This window comes from Tachypleus tridentatus, chromosome 13 (assembly GCF_004210375.1).
Source record: "Tachypleus tridentatus isolate NWPU-2018 chromosome 13, ASM421037v1, whole genome shotgun sequence".
Lineage (NCBI taxonomy): Eukaryota > Metazoa > Arthropoda > Merostomata > Xiphosura > Limulidae > Tachypleus > Tachypleus tridentatus.
The window spans coordinates 227129464-227148920 of NC_134837.1; the positions used below are offsets into that span (position 1 = coordinate 227129464).

The 19457-nt window shown below is 29.2% G+C and overlaps 1 protein-coding gene across 2 annotated transcripts in view; it reads left to right on the top strand.

Moving 5' to 3' along the window:
* Positions 1 to 19457, top strand: part of LOC143239649 (uncharacterized) — a 41872-nt gene that overhangs the window by 7248 nt on the left and 15167 nt on the right. Inside the window, exons 1-9 of one of the 2 annotated variants that reach the window (XM_076480974.1) lie at positions 1179 to 1436; positions 1782 to 1890; positions 11205 to 11270; positions 14451 to 14522; positions 14734 to 14805; positions 16712 to 16783; positions 17745 to 17816; positions 18232 to 18303; positions 19217 to 19288. In XM_076480974.1, the coding sequence (XP_076337089.1) occupies positions 1847 to 1890; positions 11205 to 11270; positions 14451 to 14522; positions 14734 to 14805; positions 16712 to 16783; positions 17745 to 17816; positions 18232 to 18303; positions 19217 to 19288 (542 nt within the window). In that variant the 5' untranslated portion in view covers positions 1179 to 1436; positions 1782 to 1846. Of the gene's footprint in view, positions 1 to 1178; positions 1437 to 1781; positions 1891 to 11204; positions 11271 to 14450; positions 14523 to 14733; positions 14806 to 16711; positions 16784 to 17744; positions 17817 to 18231; positions 18304 to 19216; positions 19289 to 19457 lie in introns of those variants that run through there. The other variant, XM_076480973.1, reaches the window with a different exon arrangement.

Genomic DNA, 19457 nt, shown 5'->3' on the forward strand with positions numbered 1-19457 from the left:
ATTACTTAATCGTTAAGTGATTTATCAGATATAACACTGAAATATTTTAAATACAGTACAGATTTTGTGAGTCAGTTAATTAAAAAGGTGGAACCAAATCACCTTGTAGGGTCGTCTGTTTTGTTGTTGCTTTATTTCCAAGTATTTCATACAGTTTTGGAGAAAAGGCAATTGAATAATAGAAATTCATCAAGTAACTTTGCCCGAAACTGAAATAAACAAATAAACTATAGGGGAATTAATTAAAGTTTTCCACATGCTACAATCATATCCAGCTCTCAAAAAATACAAAATGTATCTGTTTGTTCATAGTTATCAGCAAGCACGCACCATATATCACAGGACAATGAGGAATGGTATTACATACCAAAAACTAATTACTTCTAAGTTGAGTCATGGTTCAAATGTATACCAGTTTTCATCCAAGTCCATTCAGCCGTTTTGAAAAATATTTCTGACACACACAGAGGTGAGAATATAACATTCGTCTTACGTCAGTTGTAAAGGTAATAATTTATTAATAAGAACTGGGACAAGCCCTAAAAAGACTGTTGACACGCCACGATCTTCAATAGTAAAAGTTGAAGTTCGGTCTATACTTATAAAACCACATAATCATTTCCATTCCTTTAGAGCTATCTAAACTTAAAACACCCATAATTTATAATAAATAAAGAGAGAGAGAGATGTACAGTGCTTTATTTCATCTAAACCTGGACCAAATTCTTTGTTCATCACAATATGTTTGTTGTTGCTTTCTTGAACTTCTATTACTTCACCGATATTTGATTCAAATTTCAATTCCATATTAATATAAATTTAATATTATTCCAATCTATAACATGATATGTGCTTGCCGCGTGTTTTGTTAGTTTCTGCTCAGAACACGTGGCAGGTACATTTCATGTTAATATTAAATTGATAAAAGGGATAGAATTAAAAATTGATTCAAAAATCAGAGAAGCGGTAGAAATTAAAAAATAAATACAAAATATACTGCTCTGAATAGATGCTGGTCTAGGATTAGAAGAAATAAATTGCTGGACATATCTTTTTTCTTTATAAATTCAAGGTGTTTCACGACTAGATGGCGCTAAAATAATGTGAATAATTTTGTGGTTATAAAAGTTGTAATCAAGCTTTTAACTTTTATCCGTGCAAATGGTGGTGTAAGAACAACGAAACGTTTAAAGTTTTCTTAGGGCTGATTATTGTTTAAAACAAATAAAACTTCCATCACCGAAGGTGGACGGAGGTTATGATTTAATCATTATGTGTTTGTGTATGTCAGCATGATTTCTCAAAAACGTTTGAATTGATTTGGACACTGGTGTACACTTGGACAATGATACAGCTTAGAAATGTTTAGCTTTTAAGTGGTCAAGGTCAAAGGTCGAATGTTCATGTTATTGTTTTTATATCTCAATAGAAATGATGTGAGTTTCATGAAACTTAATAAATTATTCATTGTATAATTGTTTTAACGTTGCACTCCTTTTAATTATATATGGAAAGAATGACCATTCTACTTTAAAAATATGTTATAGTTTGATGCTTATGACGTCTACTTTTATTTTAATTGTAAAATGCTGATGTTTGCTTTAATTTTCATAATGTTTTATTTTTCTTTCGTTAATATTTTTATATTACCTGTATACTTACAGATAAATAATAATGACAAATACATGCATAACAAAAATATGTGAAACAGTATATTTTGATAATGATTCAAAATACGATACAATTTTGTGTAATCTCATATTCAATTTCTTGTTTTGTAGTTTTGGTAGATATTCCATTAGAGTGCTGGTGTTCTGAAACGGAACTTTATTGTGAGAATAGAGGAATGAGGTATATTCCTCAACCAATACCACCAAACGTAACAGAACTGTAAGTAGATATTTTAATTATTTGCTAACTGAATCGTGTTTGAGAATGTTTTTTTCTTCTCTTGTAAATCCCACATTAGACTACAAATACAGTGTTTGTTTTTCCTGTACAATACCAATCATGAATACAGATAACATATTCTTGATCATGCTACGTGATTATGAGTTTGTCTTTTGTTTAATCTGGTTATAGACAAAAATAAGTCATATTTTCATAGGCATTGGCTTTTGTTATCATCTTATTTCCAATTAGTTTCAAAGTTTTCTTTCATATTAAATTGAGAATTAGTAGCAAATAGGAAACAAGGATTCTGACTATAGTATTAGCATGAGAAAGATCTTAATTAATTAGGAGCTAAGTTATCATAGCTTAATCGTATTGATTAATTTGGCAAAACTACTATCTATTTTTAAGGTAAATTATATCGTCGCATCTCATTGTTTATAAATTTTAAAATGCAGTTGCATGACTTACTCACCATTCATTATTTTTGAAAAATTTGGTTTATAATCTTTGTAGAATCTCAATATATTGAATTGGTTTATGCTCTGCCTATACAAAGTTGAATTGCTTGAATAGACCAGTTAAAGATCTTCAACAAATCTAGTATTATGTAAATTCACTCTTTTTTTTTTTCAAACTCAAACACTATTTCTAGTATCATAAGAGTAACTCCGTGTATTTACAATGCTAAAATCAAGGTTCGATGTCCCTCAATTCTAATAGTCTGAAGTGACCTTGCAATGAAAACACAAATACATATAGTATCGTAACTTTCTTTCTGTTATTTGTTTATCACTATGTTATATTTGGTATATTTTATACAAACATTTCTGTTAGGAATGGTGGAATATTCATAGAATACTTTGCTAAACTAGCAGCATTTCCCGAATAATCCAGATTATATCAGCTGTTAATTCTAATTCTAGCTTACTGTCGCTCTGAGATCTATAGTTATCGCACTCCGGTAAGAACTAAACGGTCCTTTACGGCTTTAGTAAATAATTTTACGATATTAACTTATAAACCAGTTGTGCAAACTTGAATTTCTCAGAGATAACAACATTTCTGTAACATAAAAACATACTAAGATTGTATTCATATAAATGAATATAATTAGGAAATTACTTCTTGGATATTGTTTCTCCTTTCATATTTATTAAAAATTTGGAAAAGTATGAAAAATCATATTAACTTCGGTATTTATAATGACTCTTAAACATTAAGTTTACGATTTTTAGTGGTATTCCATTTGATTCTAGTTATTCTCCTAAGGTTGTTAATTTGTATCTATATTTCATGGAAAGTCTTTGATGAAAAACTAGAACATAAATTTACTCTTATTTGCCAAAATATAAAGATACGTTTAAGATTTATAAAACATGATTAATTAGAGTAGTAATCCTAGAAAATGAGTTAACTGTACAGAAATTAGTATCTGTTTTGGTCATCATACTATTTGGTATATGATAAAAACACCAAAATGTCTTTCAACTAGAAAGGTAATTTTGGAGTTCCTTAATAATCCAATTTTTTCTTATCAATTTACCTTTTGAAGAGAAATCGTGATTAAAAATTAGTTCTATCACAGGCACGCGTCAAGATTTTGGTGAATACAAATTACATTTTGTAAAAGTTATTTACCCATAGAAGACTGTTTTCAGTGGTAAACTGGTCAGTAAGCACTAGTTAATAAGCCCTAATCAATAAAATTCATAAATTTCATGAACATGTAGAAAACCATTTCTACAATAAAAATTATGGTGGAAATCGTGGAGCTTAGATCAAAACAAGCATTGCTTTTTTATGACTTTTTATTAACACTAAAATAAAAATTTTATTTATTTATTGGTTTTTTGAAGCAATAAAACGAAGCTTAATCTTGTACAAAGTCTTAAATAAGAAATTGGTTTATCGAATTTTCCCTCATTGAAATTTGAAACCAAGAAATTTCCAATTTGTAGACGATTAACTCATGATTTTAGGGTTAATGTCAATACTAATATTGTATATCCTGTTCACTTAGAAATAAATATTAAAATACCTAATACCCAAACACAGTATTTCAATTTAGATACACGAATAAACTTTGGATAGGTTTACATACATTTTTCTGACACTCTTCAAAATTTTCTTTTTCAAATTTCTGAATTTCCTATATGTTATAAGAATATTTCTATATGTTTACAAAACGTTTTGTTTATCAACTGCTTAGATATTACAAAATATGCGATTACTTGAATATGGATTTAATTTTTCCGTAACTGTTTATTTTGATACCTAATTTCACTCAATATAAAGAAAAAAACAGTAAACGTGTTTCATAAACTTCAAAAAAAAAAAACAGTAAACGTGTTTCATAAACTTCAAACACAAACGTGCAATGAAAACTTTCTTTTCCATATGTTTGTCATCTTGCATTCATTTCCTGGGAGGCATTAATACATTCACTAACTACTAATGTAAATGTTATGAATGTATTTACTATAACTATTTCCAATACTGGTGGTTAACCCTATCCAGACAGGTCTGACAGGTATAAGCCATGTCATCACGAATTTATTCTTAAATTCAAACTTTTATTGAACTACTATTTTATGAATGTGTGTCAGGAAGTTTCATATCAAATTGGAGGTTACAATTCAAATGTTAACATTGCATATTGTTAGTTTCTGAATGTAAAAATACTTTTTTCCAAATTTTAAATATCGATTTTTGTTTCACTTGGTACATTGAATGCAACATTGGCTCAGATTAGATGTTCATAATGTTCATATACAAAATTTATCGTTTCTTACGAATTACGATTTCAAAGTACCAATATTGACAGGTTAGTATATAAAAATAAGAATCCCCTGTCTTTTCTAATTGCTGATATATCATTACATTTAGAGAATCAAACACAATAGCACTGTCCGCCTCTTTCCGTTTATGGATATACTTCCTTACGTATCCCTACTTCTTTGTAATGACGAGAAAACCACTTGAAGTAAAGATGTATGCAAACTTTCTTTGTTAAGCTGAAGATGACCTGAGAAGGTCGAAATATTTTTCTGTACTTTATTCTAATTAAAGTTTTAAAACCCATACGAGCGGTCTTGAGAATACATTATCCATACTTATGTCTAATCAACAATCTCAAAATGTCCCCACGTCGTTTTCTTTGTCTCTGCAAAGTATCCAGTTGGAAAAGCTCTCCATGTTCATGGCAGATTCCAAATGGTGATATAATACATTATTGTGTCTCCAAAATAATTTTTAAACCCAAATATAGTTAATATCTTGTAAGTCTGATAAACTGTATTGGAATTTTGTGGTATTTATATAGTAATTTATAATATTTGTTATTTGAAAATGCATATATAAAATCTAAAAAAAATGGTTTGATTTACATTGTTTACAAACAAGATTTGATACGTTTTAGCAAATTACGGCAAGCAGCAAACGAATACAATGTTTGTAATTAGACGAGATGATTGTTTTCTAAACTTCTTTATTTACTGTATGTTTTAAGAAATAACTAAAACTGAGGAACGTATTGGTTAATAGTAATACAGTATATAGATATATAACGTATTATAGCCCAAATGGTACTGTATTTTACAAAATACTGCCGCTAGAACACAGCTAAGATAGGTTACTTTATAATGGTCAGTTTTACATAATATATAAAATATAACGCTTTTTATAAACGTTTGTTAATTATTTTGAGGATCTTAGGAGGTTGTGTAGGTTTCGCATGGGAAATGTGACAATTTTGTAATGCATAAAAGTACTTTTAATCTTAAAAACAAAATTACTTCGCATATTGGACAATTAACATTCGAAAACAAAGAAAATTTACGAGCAAATAATTAATTTAAAATGTTAAAACTTAATTTAAAATTAATATAAGAATGCCTTATAATATTTACTGATAATCTGCAAAATGTCGTAAAGATTTGTAAAATGTACATTTTACAAATTTGAAGCATAACTGCTTTGTGGTTTCTTTCGGAAATACGAGCTAGGCGGGAAATCGGTTCTTTTATATTCTAGTTCTCAAGAAAAGAAGATTTCTATTTTGACATTACAAACATCCAAGTTTAAACAGTGCTGCGTTCTAACATGTTAAGTGACACATAAAAATCAATATTTAGAATTTTGTTTAATATTTAATTTTATATTTATAAATTAACTAACGCATAATATTAACATATTAATTATAATCTACAATTTTGTACGAAACATATTGATATACATTCATAAAATAGTAGTTCAACGAAGGTTTGATTGTAAATCTGCATATATGATGACATGGCCTTTGACCTGTCTTGGTCGGTTTATTACATTTTTAGTTTCTTTGAAGTAATTTCTATTTTCTTATACATATTACAGTTCGTTGTTTTTCACAAAAGCGATTATTACTAGTGGTAGAACACCAGCTTGACGAGAAAAAGTGCTCCGCTTGTAATTAACTTTTTATAATTAAATTAGTTTTTTGTGTGTGTTTTGGAAGCAAATATTTTCTATGAAATGACTGCAAACAGTAATTTTTTTTAACTTATGATATTGTGAGCCTTATCTTCCATATCTGTTTATAGTCCTTTTATGATTTTGTTTCACATTTTTAGGCTTTCAATTAAATTTAATAAACGAAGCATTCCTAACTGTGAGGATTTTACGTTTTCAGTTATATATTTAACTAAAGTACATTTTTCATATTTGTCAGACTTTTTCGTGTTACGCATTTGTTTGTGGCTTGTGGCATAAAAAGTTCTTTAAAATATTACCTAAAATGAAGAAATTTTGTTATGCTATCTTGCTTTTAGATGTTAATATAATTCTGTAATTAACACTATATTACCCAAAGTAGTAAAATAGCACATTCAAGTTTGAGATAATTTTGTATTTGCATATATTTTCTACGCTTCAAAGCAACATGAAATCTCAAAAGGATTGTAACAGGAATAAATTTTAGTTCTAGTCAAGATGCTACGAAGTAAAGAGCTGAATCTCTTGGATACCAGGATGTGAGGAGATGGGAGGTGAGAGTGCTGGTAATCATTTCCGTCATGTTGGACAGTGTTAATTAAACATGGATATCAACATCAGGAGATGGAAGATAATATACCATGTTACTGTTGAAATCAGGATAAATTTGACTAACGTATTGACAAATAGGGCTAGAACAACTTTAAAATGGTAGTAAAAAACATTCGCATGTCTAGTACTACAACTCTCACTTAAGAATCCAGCAAACTCACTAAAATCACATTTCAAAGTTTCCATGCAAGAGCTGCTGATCGCAACCCACATATCACAAACCTTAATACAAAGCACTTTCAGTGCCTGGAATGTCAGAACTGAAGTATCGAATAGTAGGAATACATCGTATTGTTAGCTTAGCTGTAGCACACATTATTTACATTCGATGGATAAGTTTAGGTGTGACATTAATTTGTTTTAAAATATTTGCTTTTTCAATAATGAAAAGTGGTGAAGGAAACATAACGGTTTGAGCTCATAACAATGGGAAACAAAAAGATGTTTTTTTTGCTATTAAAAAATGAAATTGTTTCTGAGTAATGTGATGATGTTGATTCTAGAAATCATGTTGAAAATTACTGATCGTCTCTAGTTCTTAAGTTATGATAGATTTATTCAAAATATCGTAAACATAACAACTTTATATTTAATATCTGTATTTGTTCATTGAAAATTGCATTTAAGAATGTATAATCTGCATGATTTGATAAGTTTCATTCATATTACCAGCACGAGCAACAGGAATCAATAATAACGTGATTTCATTGTACAGCCCCCATTAGAATAACGGTATGTCTGCGGACTCACACCGTTAAAACACGGGTCTCGATACTCGTGATGGGCAGAGCACATATAGCCCATTGGGTAGCTTTGTGCTTAATTCTAAACAAACTATCCATCGTGCAAAAGTAGAGCTTTCAGACTACTTTGGATGAGTCAATAAAAAGTCTCCATTCTTGAGAATGATGTTCAGTACTTAATTATGCTATTAATGCATCAACATTTAAACAGAATCATAAAGTATCTTGAATGCTGTAGTTAGGAGCAACATTCTGATGGTGACTTTGGTAAATAAAAACTCTTGTTTCTAGAGCTAATAAATTCCATTGCTGTATACGAGAACCAAGAAATTGCTCATGTTGCTTTGATGTAGACATCTCATGAATGAGATCATTTAGCTCTTTGTTTCTGATCAGACAAGGAAATCAATGTTAAGATGCCATAGGAATATAATTACTAGATTAATAGGATGAAGATTATTTATTGTCTTCTGTTTTCCAATATCCAGAAACATTAGTTCTGCTTAAATAACAGTCATTTAGCATATTTTTGGGCCCATACTATATCACAGGAACTGCAAATGGCATACTTGATTTCTTTTTATTCAACCACTGTGTCAAACCAACTGTGCAAATTGTACAAATCACATGTGATTGCCAGTTTTGTTTTGTTTTTTTGGTCACCAATTTTACTCTCAAGATAGTAGTATTAAGCTGCCATTACCTTAAGTATGACGCGTTTTTTTTTCAAATATAGCAGAAACTGTTTCGGTATTTTTGCACTTCCAGACTGCATTTGGTCTGGAAGCAGCCAGTATTTCGTATGATTTTCTTAAATTATAAAATAAAATATATTTACAGAACTAGAGATTATAAATGTTTAAGTATTTGATTATATCGCGGGTATAATGTCAAGAAGAATTTTTGTTTTGACTGTGAACGTGAAGTGGACAACTGAGTGAATGAGAGAAACTGAGAGAGAGGTGTCTGCTTCCATCCCTTTCATGGTCAGTCGAGGGACTTTTCAAATTTTCTAGTAAACTAAGCACGTGAAGATTTTGTGATTACTGAGCGAATAACATAAAAGTGGAACAACTCACTACAATTATAGCCAGAACAAATAGTGTATATGAACAATATATTTTAAAATTTATGCTGTAATGGACTTCATCTTGTCATTTTAGTTTGACTTAAACTAATTCCAAAGGAATTTGTATATTATCAGGATATTTTGATATATAAAGTTGTTGGTTAGGCCACAAAATCGAGGAAGTTTACGTGAAGAACAATGAAACAACTCGAAAATAAGGTAACATGAGTCATTTATTTAAACGGACAAATTCCGGCAGTTTGCATTCACATTGCTCTTTCTAGCATTTGGACATCTCATGAACATTTCTTGAACCATGTTTATTAAAATATCCACGATACACAAAAACTCATTAAGTAGTTTACTTCCTGTTAGGTCCTCTGTCATGATAAGACATCTTTAAAAATGTAGATACGTTACTAGACCAAGTAGAGAAGGCATATAAGCTTACATAAAGTTAGAGTGGTGAAGTTTTCTACATACGCTAAGAGTGTCGTTTTCTTAGAGGATTCACTGAAGAACGAAAACGATATTTCCTCCTTTGTTTTGTCGGACCGTGTGGCTGACTTTATGGGTTGCTAGGCTTTATCTTTTTGGGTTTTTCCATATAGTTAGTTAACTGAGTGTTGCCGTCGTTTAAGGTAAAATAAAAACCTAGACACAGCGCGTGTTACTTGGCCTTTGATTGAATGATAATGTTGTTTTAAAATGAACCTAGTTTAACTACTACTTATGGATTCGAGTTAGTTATTCCTCACGTACCGATAAGGTGTCGTATTAGCATAGGAATATACTGTGAACTAATAATTTCTTTCCCAATTTTGTTAGAAGCTGGCGCTTACCTCTGACGTACGTATAATAAAAGCCACTTGAACCCCGTTTTTTGTGGATTTCCTTATCTACATCCCTGCTCTTTAGATCCCATTTTTAGTGTGTTTTTTTATTATCAACTTAAATCTGAGTTTCTCCTGAAAATGGTGTGAGTTATCTATCGATAACTTGGTAGTAAAATCATCACCAAACTATTGAATAAATGGTTTCTGCTTTCTGTTGGCAAAACTAGTTACTATTTTTTCTCTTTTTTTTCATATAAGGATAGAGGCTTGGAATGTATTTTCAAATTAAGCACGTATCCCGTTACCCTTATTCAGCGACCTAATTCGTTTATGTGTATTAATGCCAAAACACTTTTCATTATTTTGTATGATTGATCAATATGTTTAGGATGTTTGTGTGGCATTTCATTTTCCATAATTATTACCGACAGAATTCTATACTAAACATTTGCCAATAAAATATATGGGATTAGACTACACTAAGAGCTTCAACGTCCCATATATGGTTTCTGTTCAAAATTGGTTCGGGACAACAAACAACATCTATAATATGCAGTGGCCAGCCAAGTGCTGACTTAAACCCAATTGAACCACTCTGAAACGTATTGGAATGCTACGGAGACAAGAATCGACAGCCCATGATGGTTGCCAAAAATGGACGGACTTCCTATTACAAATGAAATAAATTATAGTAAATTATTACCTTGATTAATTTTTTACTGTCCCAGTTATTTTCGTTCTATAAACATCGTGCAGCAAGTAAAGACTTTTACTTTGGTGTACAAAGCTCTATTAAATGTTGTTTGTTTCTTTCTTGTTGTTTGCATTAAAAATAATGTATGAAAAATGAAGACATCAGACAATAACAAAATATCAAAAATATGCTCAAACAAAATAAAATAAAGTATCTTTTGAACACTAGGAAACATTTACTTTCTTAGCAAATGAGTCGCTATTTTTTTCCTAAAATTGCACAACATTATAAAATACATACATGACTAAAACTTGATTTTCCCAAAGGTTTAGGAATAAAGGTAGTAAATATAATAATCCAGTATCGTGTGGTCTTGCGGATGTTCATCACCATCCTTTATTTGTTTCAAAAAGAAATTAAAATACTGCATGATTTGGTGAAGGCAACGGTCAACAATAAATAGGTGCATAGTGACTTGATGATGAATAGTTTCACCACAGCTAAATATATCAAAGGCTTAACAGATACTATCTTTAAAATTTCAAAAATTATCAGAAAAAAATATTAAAGTTATAAAATATTATTTATATCACCATTTTACATATTGCAACGCTTCACTTTAAATACAAATAGGCTGTATTTCATTTTCCATAATAAAAGCTTCCCATTTCTTATGTTTTACGCTTTGAAATGCTTACAAGCATGTCGATGATGATGCATTTGTTTTATGGCTTATTTTTTATATGGATCGTAAAGAATTTAAATTTTCTACGTATATATTTGTGCTAATATTTGTGTTTGTTCACATTTTTTGACAGTATTTTTTACAGAAGTTGCATAAAGTACAATAAAAAGAAGAATAAAAAGAATTTCGTTTATTCCTGTAGAGATTTGTCTGGAAACGATCTTGGAAATATAACATTTCCTAATACCCTATGGACATTGGAAAGACTGTAAGTAGAAAAAGTGGCTTGTTTAGTTAATGAGAGAACTAGCCAAAATCAAAATCATTCATGTTTTCTTCTTATATAATGTTGTTTGTTTCTTTATATGTAAAATTTCAAAACAAGAGGAGGAAAACCATAAAAAACATCTCTACGAAAACAAATGTATACATGTTAGCCTGGAAACAAAACATTCATTTAATAAATGAACTTTTCAAATTGTTGATCTAGTACGAATGAAACGAGATTCAAGTCTCTAGTGTTGTTTCTGCCTAGAAAAATTACTTTTCCATGAACAGTATTTGACAGTCCGAGCTCTTAACTCTATATTCATATAATATGAGTTGCTTAATTCGGTAAACTTTTGACAAATTTTGTATATTTTCCCACAAGAAAATCGAAAAAGCAATAAACCTAGAATGTGATATGCATTTTAATTATGACTAAATAACCAAATTATATACGTTTCTGTTAGGTAACGTTAAGTATGAAAGTTTCCACACGTACTAACATTTCAAACTGAATGGCATTCGAATGTTTTCTCTGAAGTAACTACCTCGTAGAGAAAACCTTATTCTCGATAGAAAATTATTAGATGAGAGTAAAAGTTATTTCACAACCAAGTTATACAATTATGATAAAAAATGATTATTATCAAGATATTTTAATGACATTGCGTGAGATGTGGTCTATGGAGAATCAAACATTGGGTGATATATAAAGAAATAAACTAAACACTAAAACACTCTTTAAACCAGCTTGTATTACGAAAATATATATCAACTTTTTCTTAAATTAACTGTATTTCAAGCTGAAGGTCACGTGTTCCAGAAACCAACTACCCTCTTAGAAAAATAAAGCTTTTTAAGCTGAATATGATTTTTTAATCTGCTCAAATTTTTATATGTGTCCCCTTATCTTACCATTCTCAACAAGTACGGAAAAAGGTCATATCAATTTCCTTAATATTGTTAAATACCTCGATCAGATCTCCTCTAGCTTTTCCTTTTTTTTTCAAAAGAAAACAAATTCACAGATCGTAACCTGTCCTTACAGGTATCATCCTAGTTGCCCTTCTCAGAACCCTTTTTAACAATTCAATATTCTTTCTAATGTACGGATTCCAAGACTAAATGTGTGTTAACTAGTGACCTATACAATTACATTATAACAGTTTTTGTATCACACTCAGAATTTCTGTAGATAAAACCTAAAATTGTATTTGCCTTGTCAGTAGTAACAGAACGTTGCTTGGATGGTTTAAGAAACTCTTACAGTATAACGCCAATACCTTTATCTTCTATAACATTGTTAAATTAGTCCATCAAAATTATACTTATTATTCAAATTGTGATATCCTACGTGCATCACTTTGCATTTATAATGCGTTAAAGTCATCTGCGATTTTTCACTAAACTCACCAAATAATTCATATCTTTTGTTAAGCAGTAAGATTTTTCTTACAATTAGCCACACCCAAATTTTAACGTAACCAACAAACGTACATAATCTATTGACTGTTCCTTCTTTTATCTCACTGATATTACTACAAAACAACAAAAGTCGGGCTATAAAGACTATAAAACTAGGCTCTGAGGCACTTTACTCGAAACATTAACCTAGTAAGCAGGAATCTTTTCAAAGAAACTAAAAAATTAATATAGCAAGATTTTTTTCTTTGTGAAAACATATCCAATATTCAATAAAATTTTAAACTTTGTTAACTTAATTTGCGAAACATATTTTATTGGACTTTTTAAACTTTTCCACTACTGATATAAAATAAATGACTATAATTATTTGGAACAATTTTTTCACATATGTTGAAGATAGAAGTGAACTAGCCAACTTCAAATCTTTTGACTCTGACCACTTTTCATGGATATAGAAAAATAGTAGCAAATGTCTTATGTATCTAACCCTTAACTTTGACAAAATCCTTGAGTAAATACTATATTGCCCAGGGTTTTTTACTATTTAAACTTCGCAGCTGTTTCTGAAAATGGTCAGAATTAAAACAATTATCTTCTTCAATCTTGTTTCCATTGCATAAATGTTCAGATTTCGAAATATTGCTTTAATCTTCATTAGTCGAAACTGAAGAAAAGGTAGAATTGAATAACCATAATATTCAGATATTAGTTATTCTGTATTATCCCTGAAAGGCCCCACATCCATATTAATTTTTCCTTACCCTTGATATATTTGAAGAAATTCTTATGAATAATTTTTACATTTACAGCCAAACTCTTCTTTACTTCATGATTTCCGTCTTTCTCGTATGACGAACTCTCTGTATCTTCTATGTTCTTAGAACATTACCTGTACTGAAGTCAATTTTAACTTCTTGAATTCAAAGATGATCTTTTATAACTTTATCCTTTATACCCTTTTAGAACCAACCTGTTCTTTTATTGCAACCACCATTTTTTGGCTATAAGGAACATGTCTATCTTGAATATTTAAGATTTTTTTTCATATTTCATCAATCTATCAAAATAATTCAGTTGCATAATTGTTCTATTATCTCTTCAAACTTTACTTTTTTGAAACTTGGAACCAAAATTTCAATATGTTCTATCTCTATATGCAGATAAATATCAAACCTAATTGAGCAAATACCATTTGCAACAAGATGTTCATTCTCCGTACCATATGAACTATTTCCCTGTTAGAAGGTTGGGAGGTTACCTAACTAATTGTTGAGGAAAATTAATCAGAACAATTTATGAGAACCTCATCACTTGATTCTAACATTTTCTAATTTATATGCCTGAAATTTAAATATCCTATACTTATAAGCACATTAACTGAAATCTCTATCTTACTGTAGAGTTTATCAACAAATCAAATATGTGCAAATGTAGGATAAAAACTATCAACTTTGTCTCCAGGATCTCTAATTTATTCTGATTCAAATAGATCATATATAACGTAATCTTCTTTCTAATTTATTTTCCGTAAGTTTATTTAAACTACTTGGAAATTAAGAAAAAAGCTATAATTAGTTATATCTGTTTTGAACTTTCAATTAGAGAATACCTATTTTTATACGATACTCGTTTCTAAAGTGTGGAATCTTCCAATAATAAAACATGTTTTGTTGTCTCTCATTTACTCTAACCTTTAATTTCGTATTGTAAAATTTTAATAAACGCTTAAGACAAATAAATTAAATATTTTTTCCAGGATTCTCACCAGTTCACACATTTTATTCGTTGATTCGGAGAGCTTTCTTAATGTTCCAAATACTCAAGAAATGTAAGTGATAACTTTTATTTAAACAATGCCTTAGAGTGTATTTCTTTTTGTGTTCGTAAAATCAAAAGTGTGTTTTGAAAACTCGCACATTAAACTTTATAAATATATAGTATTTTTAGCAATTTTATGATAAAAAGTTAAAGAACTGAAAACAACTTTGCTTGCTTACTATTCAAAATGCCTAAATATTTGAAATGATTACTCATTCCAGATACCTTGGAGGCAATAGACTATCTAAAATCACGGGATACACGTTCTCTTACAACCAGCAATTAAGAAAATTGTAAGATTTCAGTTCCAGATATGTTTTACTAGAACTATTGTTTTGAACTGTAATATACGTTAGGTACGATATTTTAGAAATTTGCAGAACAACTTAAGTTCTACAAGAAAATTAAGCTATTACAAATCTTTTGATTGATCAGTATTAGTATAGTGTGAAATGTTTCTACTACATTTCAACACCAAATAATATTATAGCTTTACTAAGGTTTCACACTTTCTTATCTAGTATGATAAGGTTTATTACAAGTACTCCAAAAATATTTTTTATTTTTCTAATAGAAAAAGGTAGACATTAGTTCATATATTACATCAAAATATGAATTTATTTTATTTCGTTTCTTAAAATATACCATTTATGGAATCCACACATTAAAAAAAGAATGATTTTATGATTTTTAGGAGCTCAGTTAAAAAGGTTTGAATTTACACCAAAGTAATTTCACACAATAATATTATGCCACTAAGTGTTAATATTATTTCAGAATCCATACTTCGTAAAAAGTTAATGTACACCTTTTAAAGAGCTAATTATTTCTGAAAAAAACTGGAATACTTTCATAAAATTTTACAGAAATCATTAGATCATTCTAATTAAAGTGATTCTAGTAAAGGATTTTAGCTTTTTATATACTATTTACGTTTATAAATTTATGCCTATAAAACCATAGCAGAAGTGAGAACTTCTATTTAATCTACATTTGCACATTCCATAATGTGCGTTTTCTTATCTCTTTAATAAAAAGAGATGGGTTTGATTTAATCAGTCCTACTTCTTAGGGTGCAGCAAATTATGGCAGAATTTTAAATAGCATAATAACGTACAAAACTATTTTTCATGTATTGTACTGTGAAGTCACACTATTTTAATTCGTGTGTTAGAACAAAATATGACACTACAGTATGTAGTACTTGAAAACTTGACACCGTTATACGAAATGCAACAACATATAAAGATTGCTTTATGTAGTACCGGAAGATGTAGTATTACTTTGTGTAGCTTAGGAAAATATAACAATAATATACAGTACAATATAATGACACCATTATACGTAATGCAACAATATATAAAGATTGCTTTATGTAGTATCGGATGATGTAGTATTACTTTGTGTAGCTTAGGAAAATATAACAATAATATGCAGTACAGTATAATGACACCATTATACGTAATGCAACAATATATAAAGATTGCTTTATGAAGTACAGTATAATGACACCATTATACGTAATGCAACAATATATAAAGATTGCTTTATGCAGTACAGTATAATGACACCATTAAACGTAATGCAACAATATATAAAGATTGCTTTATGCAGTACCAAAAGATGTAGTATTACTTTGTTTAGCTCAGGAAAATATAACAATAACATGCAGTATAGTATACATGACACCATTATACGTAATGCAACAATATATAAAGATTGCTTTATTTGTTGTAGCACGAGAAAATATGCAAACTAAATCATGTGATAGTTTTTATTTGTTTTTTCTCTACTAGTTGTTAAGTGTTCAGTAATTAATCTTTAAGTCGAAGTTATAGACACGAGATCATGATTAACAATGTAAAAAAGTTAATTTCGCATTAAAAACGTTTGTTTTATTGATACATTTTTATTAATAATCATTTTAATAAAATTGTTTGTTTGTTTTAAATTAAGCACAGAACTATACAATGGGATTTCTGTACTCTGGCCACAACGAGTATTGAAATCCGGTTTGCAGAAGTGAGAATATGCAGACATGCCGCTGTGCTACTGATGGTATTTTATCAATGTTAAATACATACATTGCTTTGTTATTTCTAACAGTTACGCTGTCTCACTTATATGGGAGGATTGATTTTCCATTGTTATTTTATGTTGAGATTGTCCATGATGATGAATATTATTTGTCTCTTTCAGAACTTTATCTTATAACCCGCTCACAGAATTGCACCCAAGGTCTTTCAATGGTTTGATTAATCTTATAAAACTGTAAGTTATTATTTGTTACTTTCACTGGCATGAAGAGCGTTATAAAACTGTAAATTATCAAGAGATACTGTCAATGGTTTAAACAGTTTTATAAAACAGGAGATTGTCAGGAAATATTTTCAGTGGATTGGTTATTCGTATAAAATTAGAAGTTTATCACGGGCTGCTTTTGGTAGTTTGGTTAGTTTTATGAACTTGGAAATTATCGGTAGTTTGGTCAGCCTTATAAAACTAGAAGTTATCTTGAGTTAGTCTACTGTAGAAGCTGTAAAAGGGTTAAAAGTACGTACATTTTATTTAGGATTTAATAATTGAGTATTCCTACCTATATCACAAAACGCTAGCGTTATCTGATTTAGTTCTTGTTTTGCACAATAGGTTTGATTACAAAATTCCTTATAAGTAATGCATATTAACTTCTTAGCCTTTTGTAACGAATGGTAACTAGAGTTCGATAGATAGATAGGGAATAGATAGACATATGATATGCAGAAATATAAAGTTACAACGGTTAGACGTAAACAAGCGTATTGATATGATAGGATGTTAAACTAATAGATGGATATTTTAAAAAGTATAGCAGTTCTGTTGAATTATTTCCCTTCCCGAATGAGCGTGTATTAATTTGAACGGAACAAGTGACCAAATGTGTAGAAAACAAATTGTGAATCGAAGAGTGGATAGTTTTATCGAAATATTTTATCCACAGTTGAACAAATGGTTCATTCTTTTCGCAATTTCAACAAACTGTGTCTTGGATTTAACGTTAACTGCTTTCTATAATCTAAGAAAAATTCTTTATGAGACATGTTCGTATCAACTTTTTGCAATACATTAAATTAACATAAAAGCATGTAGCGTAAAGGAATGTTTTTCGCCTCAATGATAATTCTTTTCAAAATTAAAAAGAGTAATGTATGTGCACGACTTTTTTTCAATGAATATTTCTTGTCTACACTAGTGACCTTCGGGGCTGTTTGTTGAAAAGTCTAAGACCGGATATTTTTACTCCGTTGAAGAATTTGAAAAATCTGTAAGAAAATAAAATTTGTAATTATTATAGTCATTCAAAACTAAAAATATGGACTTTCGTTATTGAGGATATGTTCCTAACATTTTACTTTTACCGCCAGTAAGAAGGGATAACCTTTGTGTTTATGAAAAGCTAAAGATTATCTCATTCCATGAAACTGTAAACATTATTGTTGTATTCCTTAACGCACTTTTAAGTTCATAAGTCAAAGGTAATTTACGTCTTTTTCCTTTTCCATTGATTTATGAATCGATATGTTTATAGGCTGTGAACAGTTGTTTTAATTCAAATCTTTAACCTAAACCATCAAGTAATATATCTTTCTAAGCAAATAGATGTAGTAAAATTTATATTTCAGAATTATAAAAATGGTAGTCATTTTCTTTTTATATATGGACATAAATTGGCCTTTCAGGTATCTAGAAGACAATAAACTATCTTTTCTTCCTCGCAATGTGTTCAGTCCTCTGCAAGAACTGATATTACTGTAAGTGTAAAATTATTAAAACAATAAAGATCTATTAGAAATTGTAATACTGTAATGTTCGGTCATATTGTAGTAAATATTTATTGGAGTTTATAATACGCAAGTGTAAATGTAACAAAAACGTTTAACTAAAAACTTATTGGAGAGAATAATATAATTAATTATAAATGTGACAAAACCATTATATAATAAATTTACTGACGCTGATATTACTGGTGTTATAATGACTAATCAGGAATGAATATGAGTTTCCGTAAGTTTAATCAGAAATGTTTCAACTTGAAAATATCTTTTCTGAGTGGAAGTTTACAGTTTCAATGAATTGGCAATATTTAGGTCTAACTCTTTTTATATTTAGTATCATTTTTATATTGCCTATTATATCCATTATATCGTTCTAACTTTTAATGGGAAACCTACTTGCACTGTGTATATCAAGACATAAAATTATTTGAATTAATGTTTCGGAACATACAAGTTATCGAGTCTACACAGAAGTATTTACTTTTAACCATTTAAAAAAAATATTATCATCTTACTTTCAATTGTATTTAGTGTTTAAGTTGTTTAGGCTTTTAGTTTGTTCGGATAGTTTATACTGTTGAACTGTTAATTTTAATGGTTGTATTGTGAAAGATAATAGGCTCAAAATAATAGTTTTAGACGATTGTGAAATGAATTTTGTTATGGTAATACGTATTATGTTACAAATAAAGAGCAGCTATTGAAATTTGTTGGAAATTCCTAAATATTAAAAGCAAAACACATGTAATCCATTTTTTTAAAAATTGTCTTTGATTTCATCAAATGAAAATTTACTTTATGTAACATAATAAAATTTGATTTATAGTCGGTTATTTAAACAGAAACATTTCACGTGATTACAGCGAGATCATTATTTTTCATTCAACAGAACATTATCGAGAAATTCATTAGAGACTATAGAAGATGGGACGTTTCAATATTTACAAAATATGCAGATTTTGTAAGTGACGTTTTTTTCTTATGAGAATAGTGCTTTAAATGTAAACAAAACTACTGTGTACTATCGTATAAGTAATATTTTCAGCTAGACAAATAACAAAAAAACAAACGAACACTAACAGTATAAATATACCGGTAGGTAAATAAACGTTAAAGATCAAAGAAGTTTG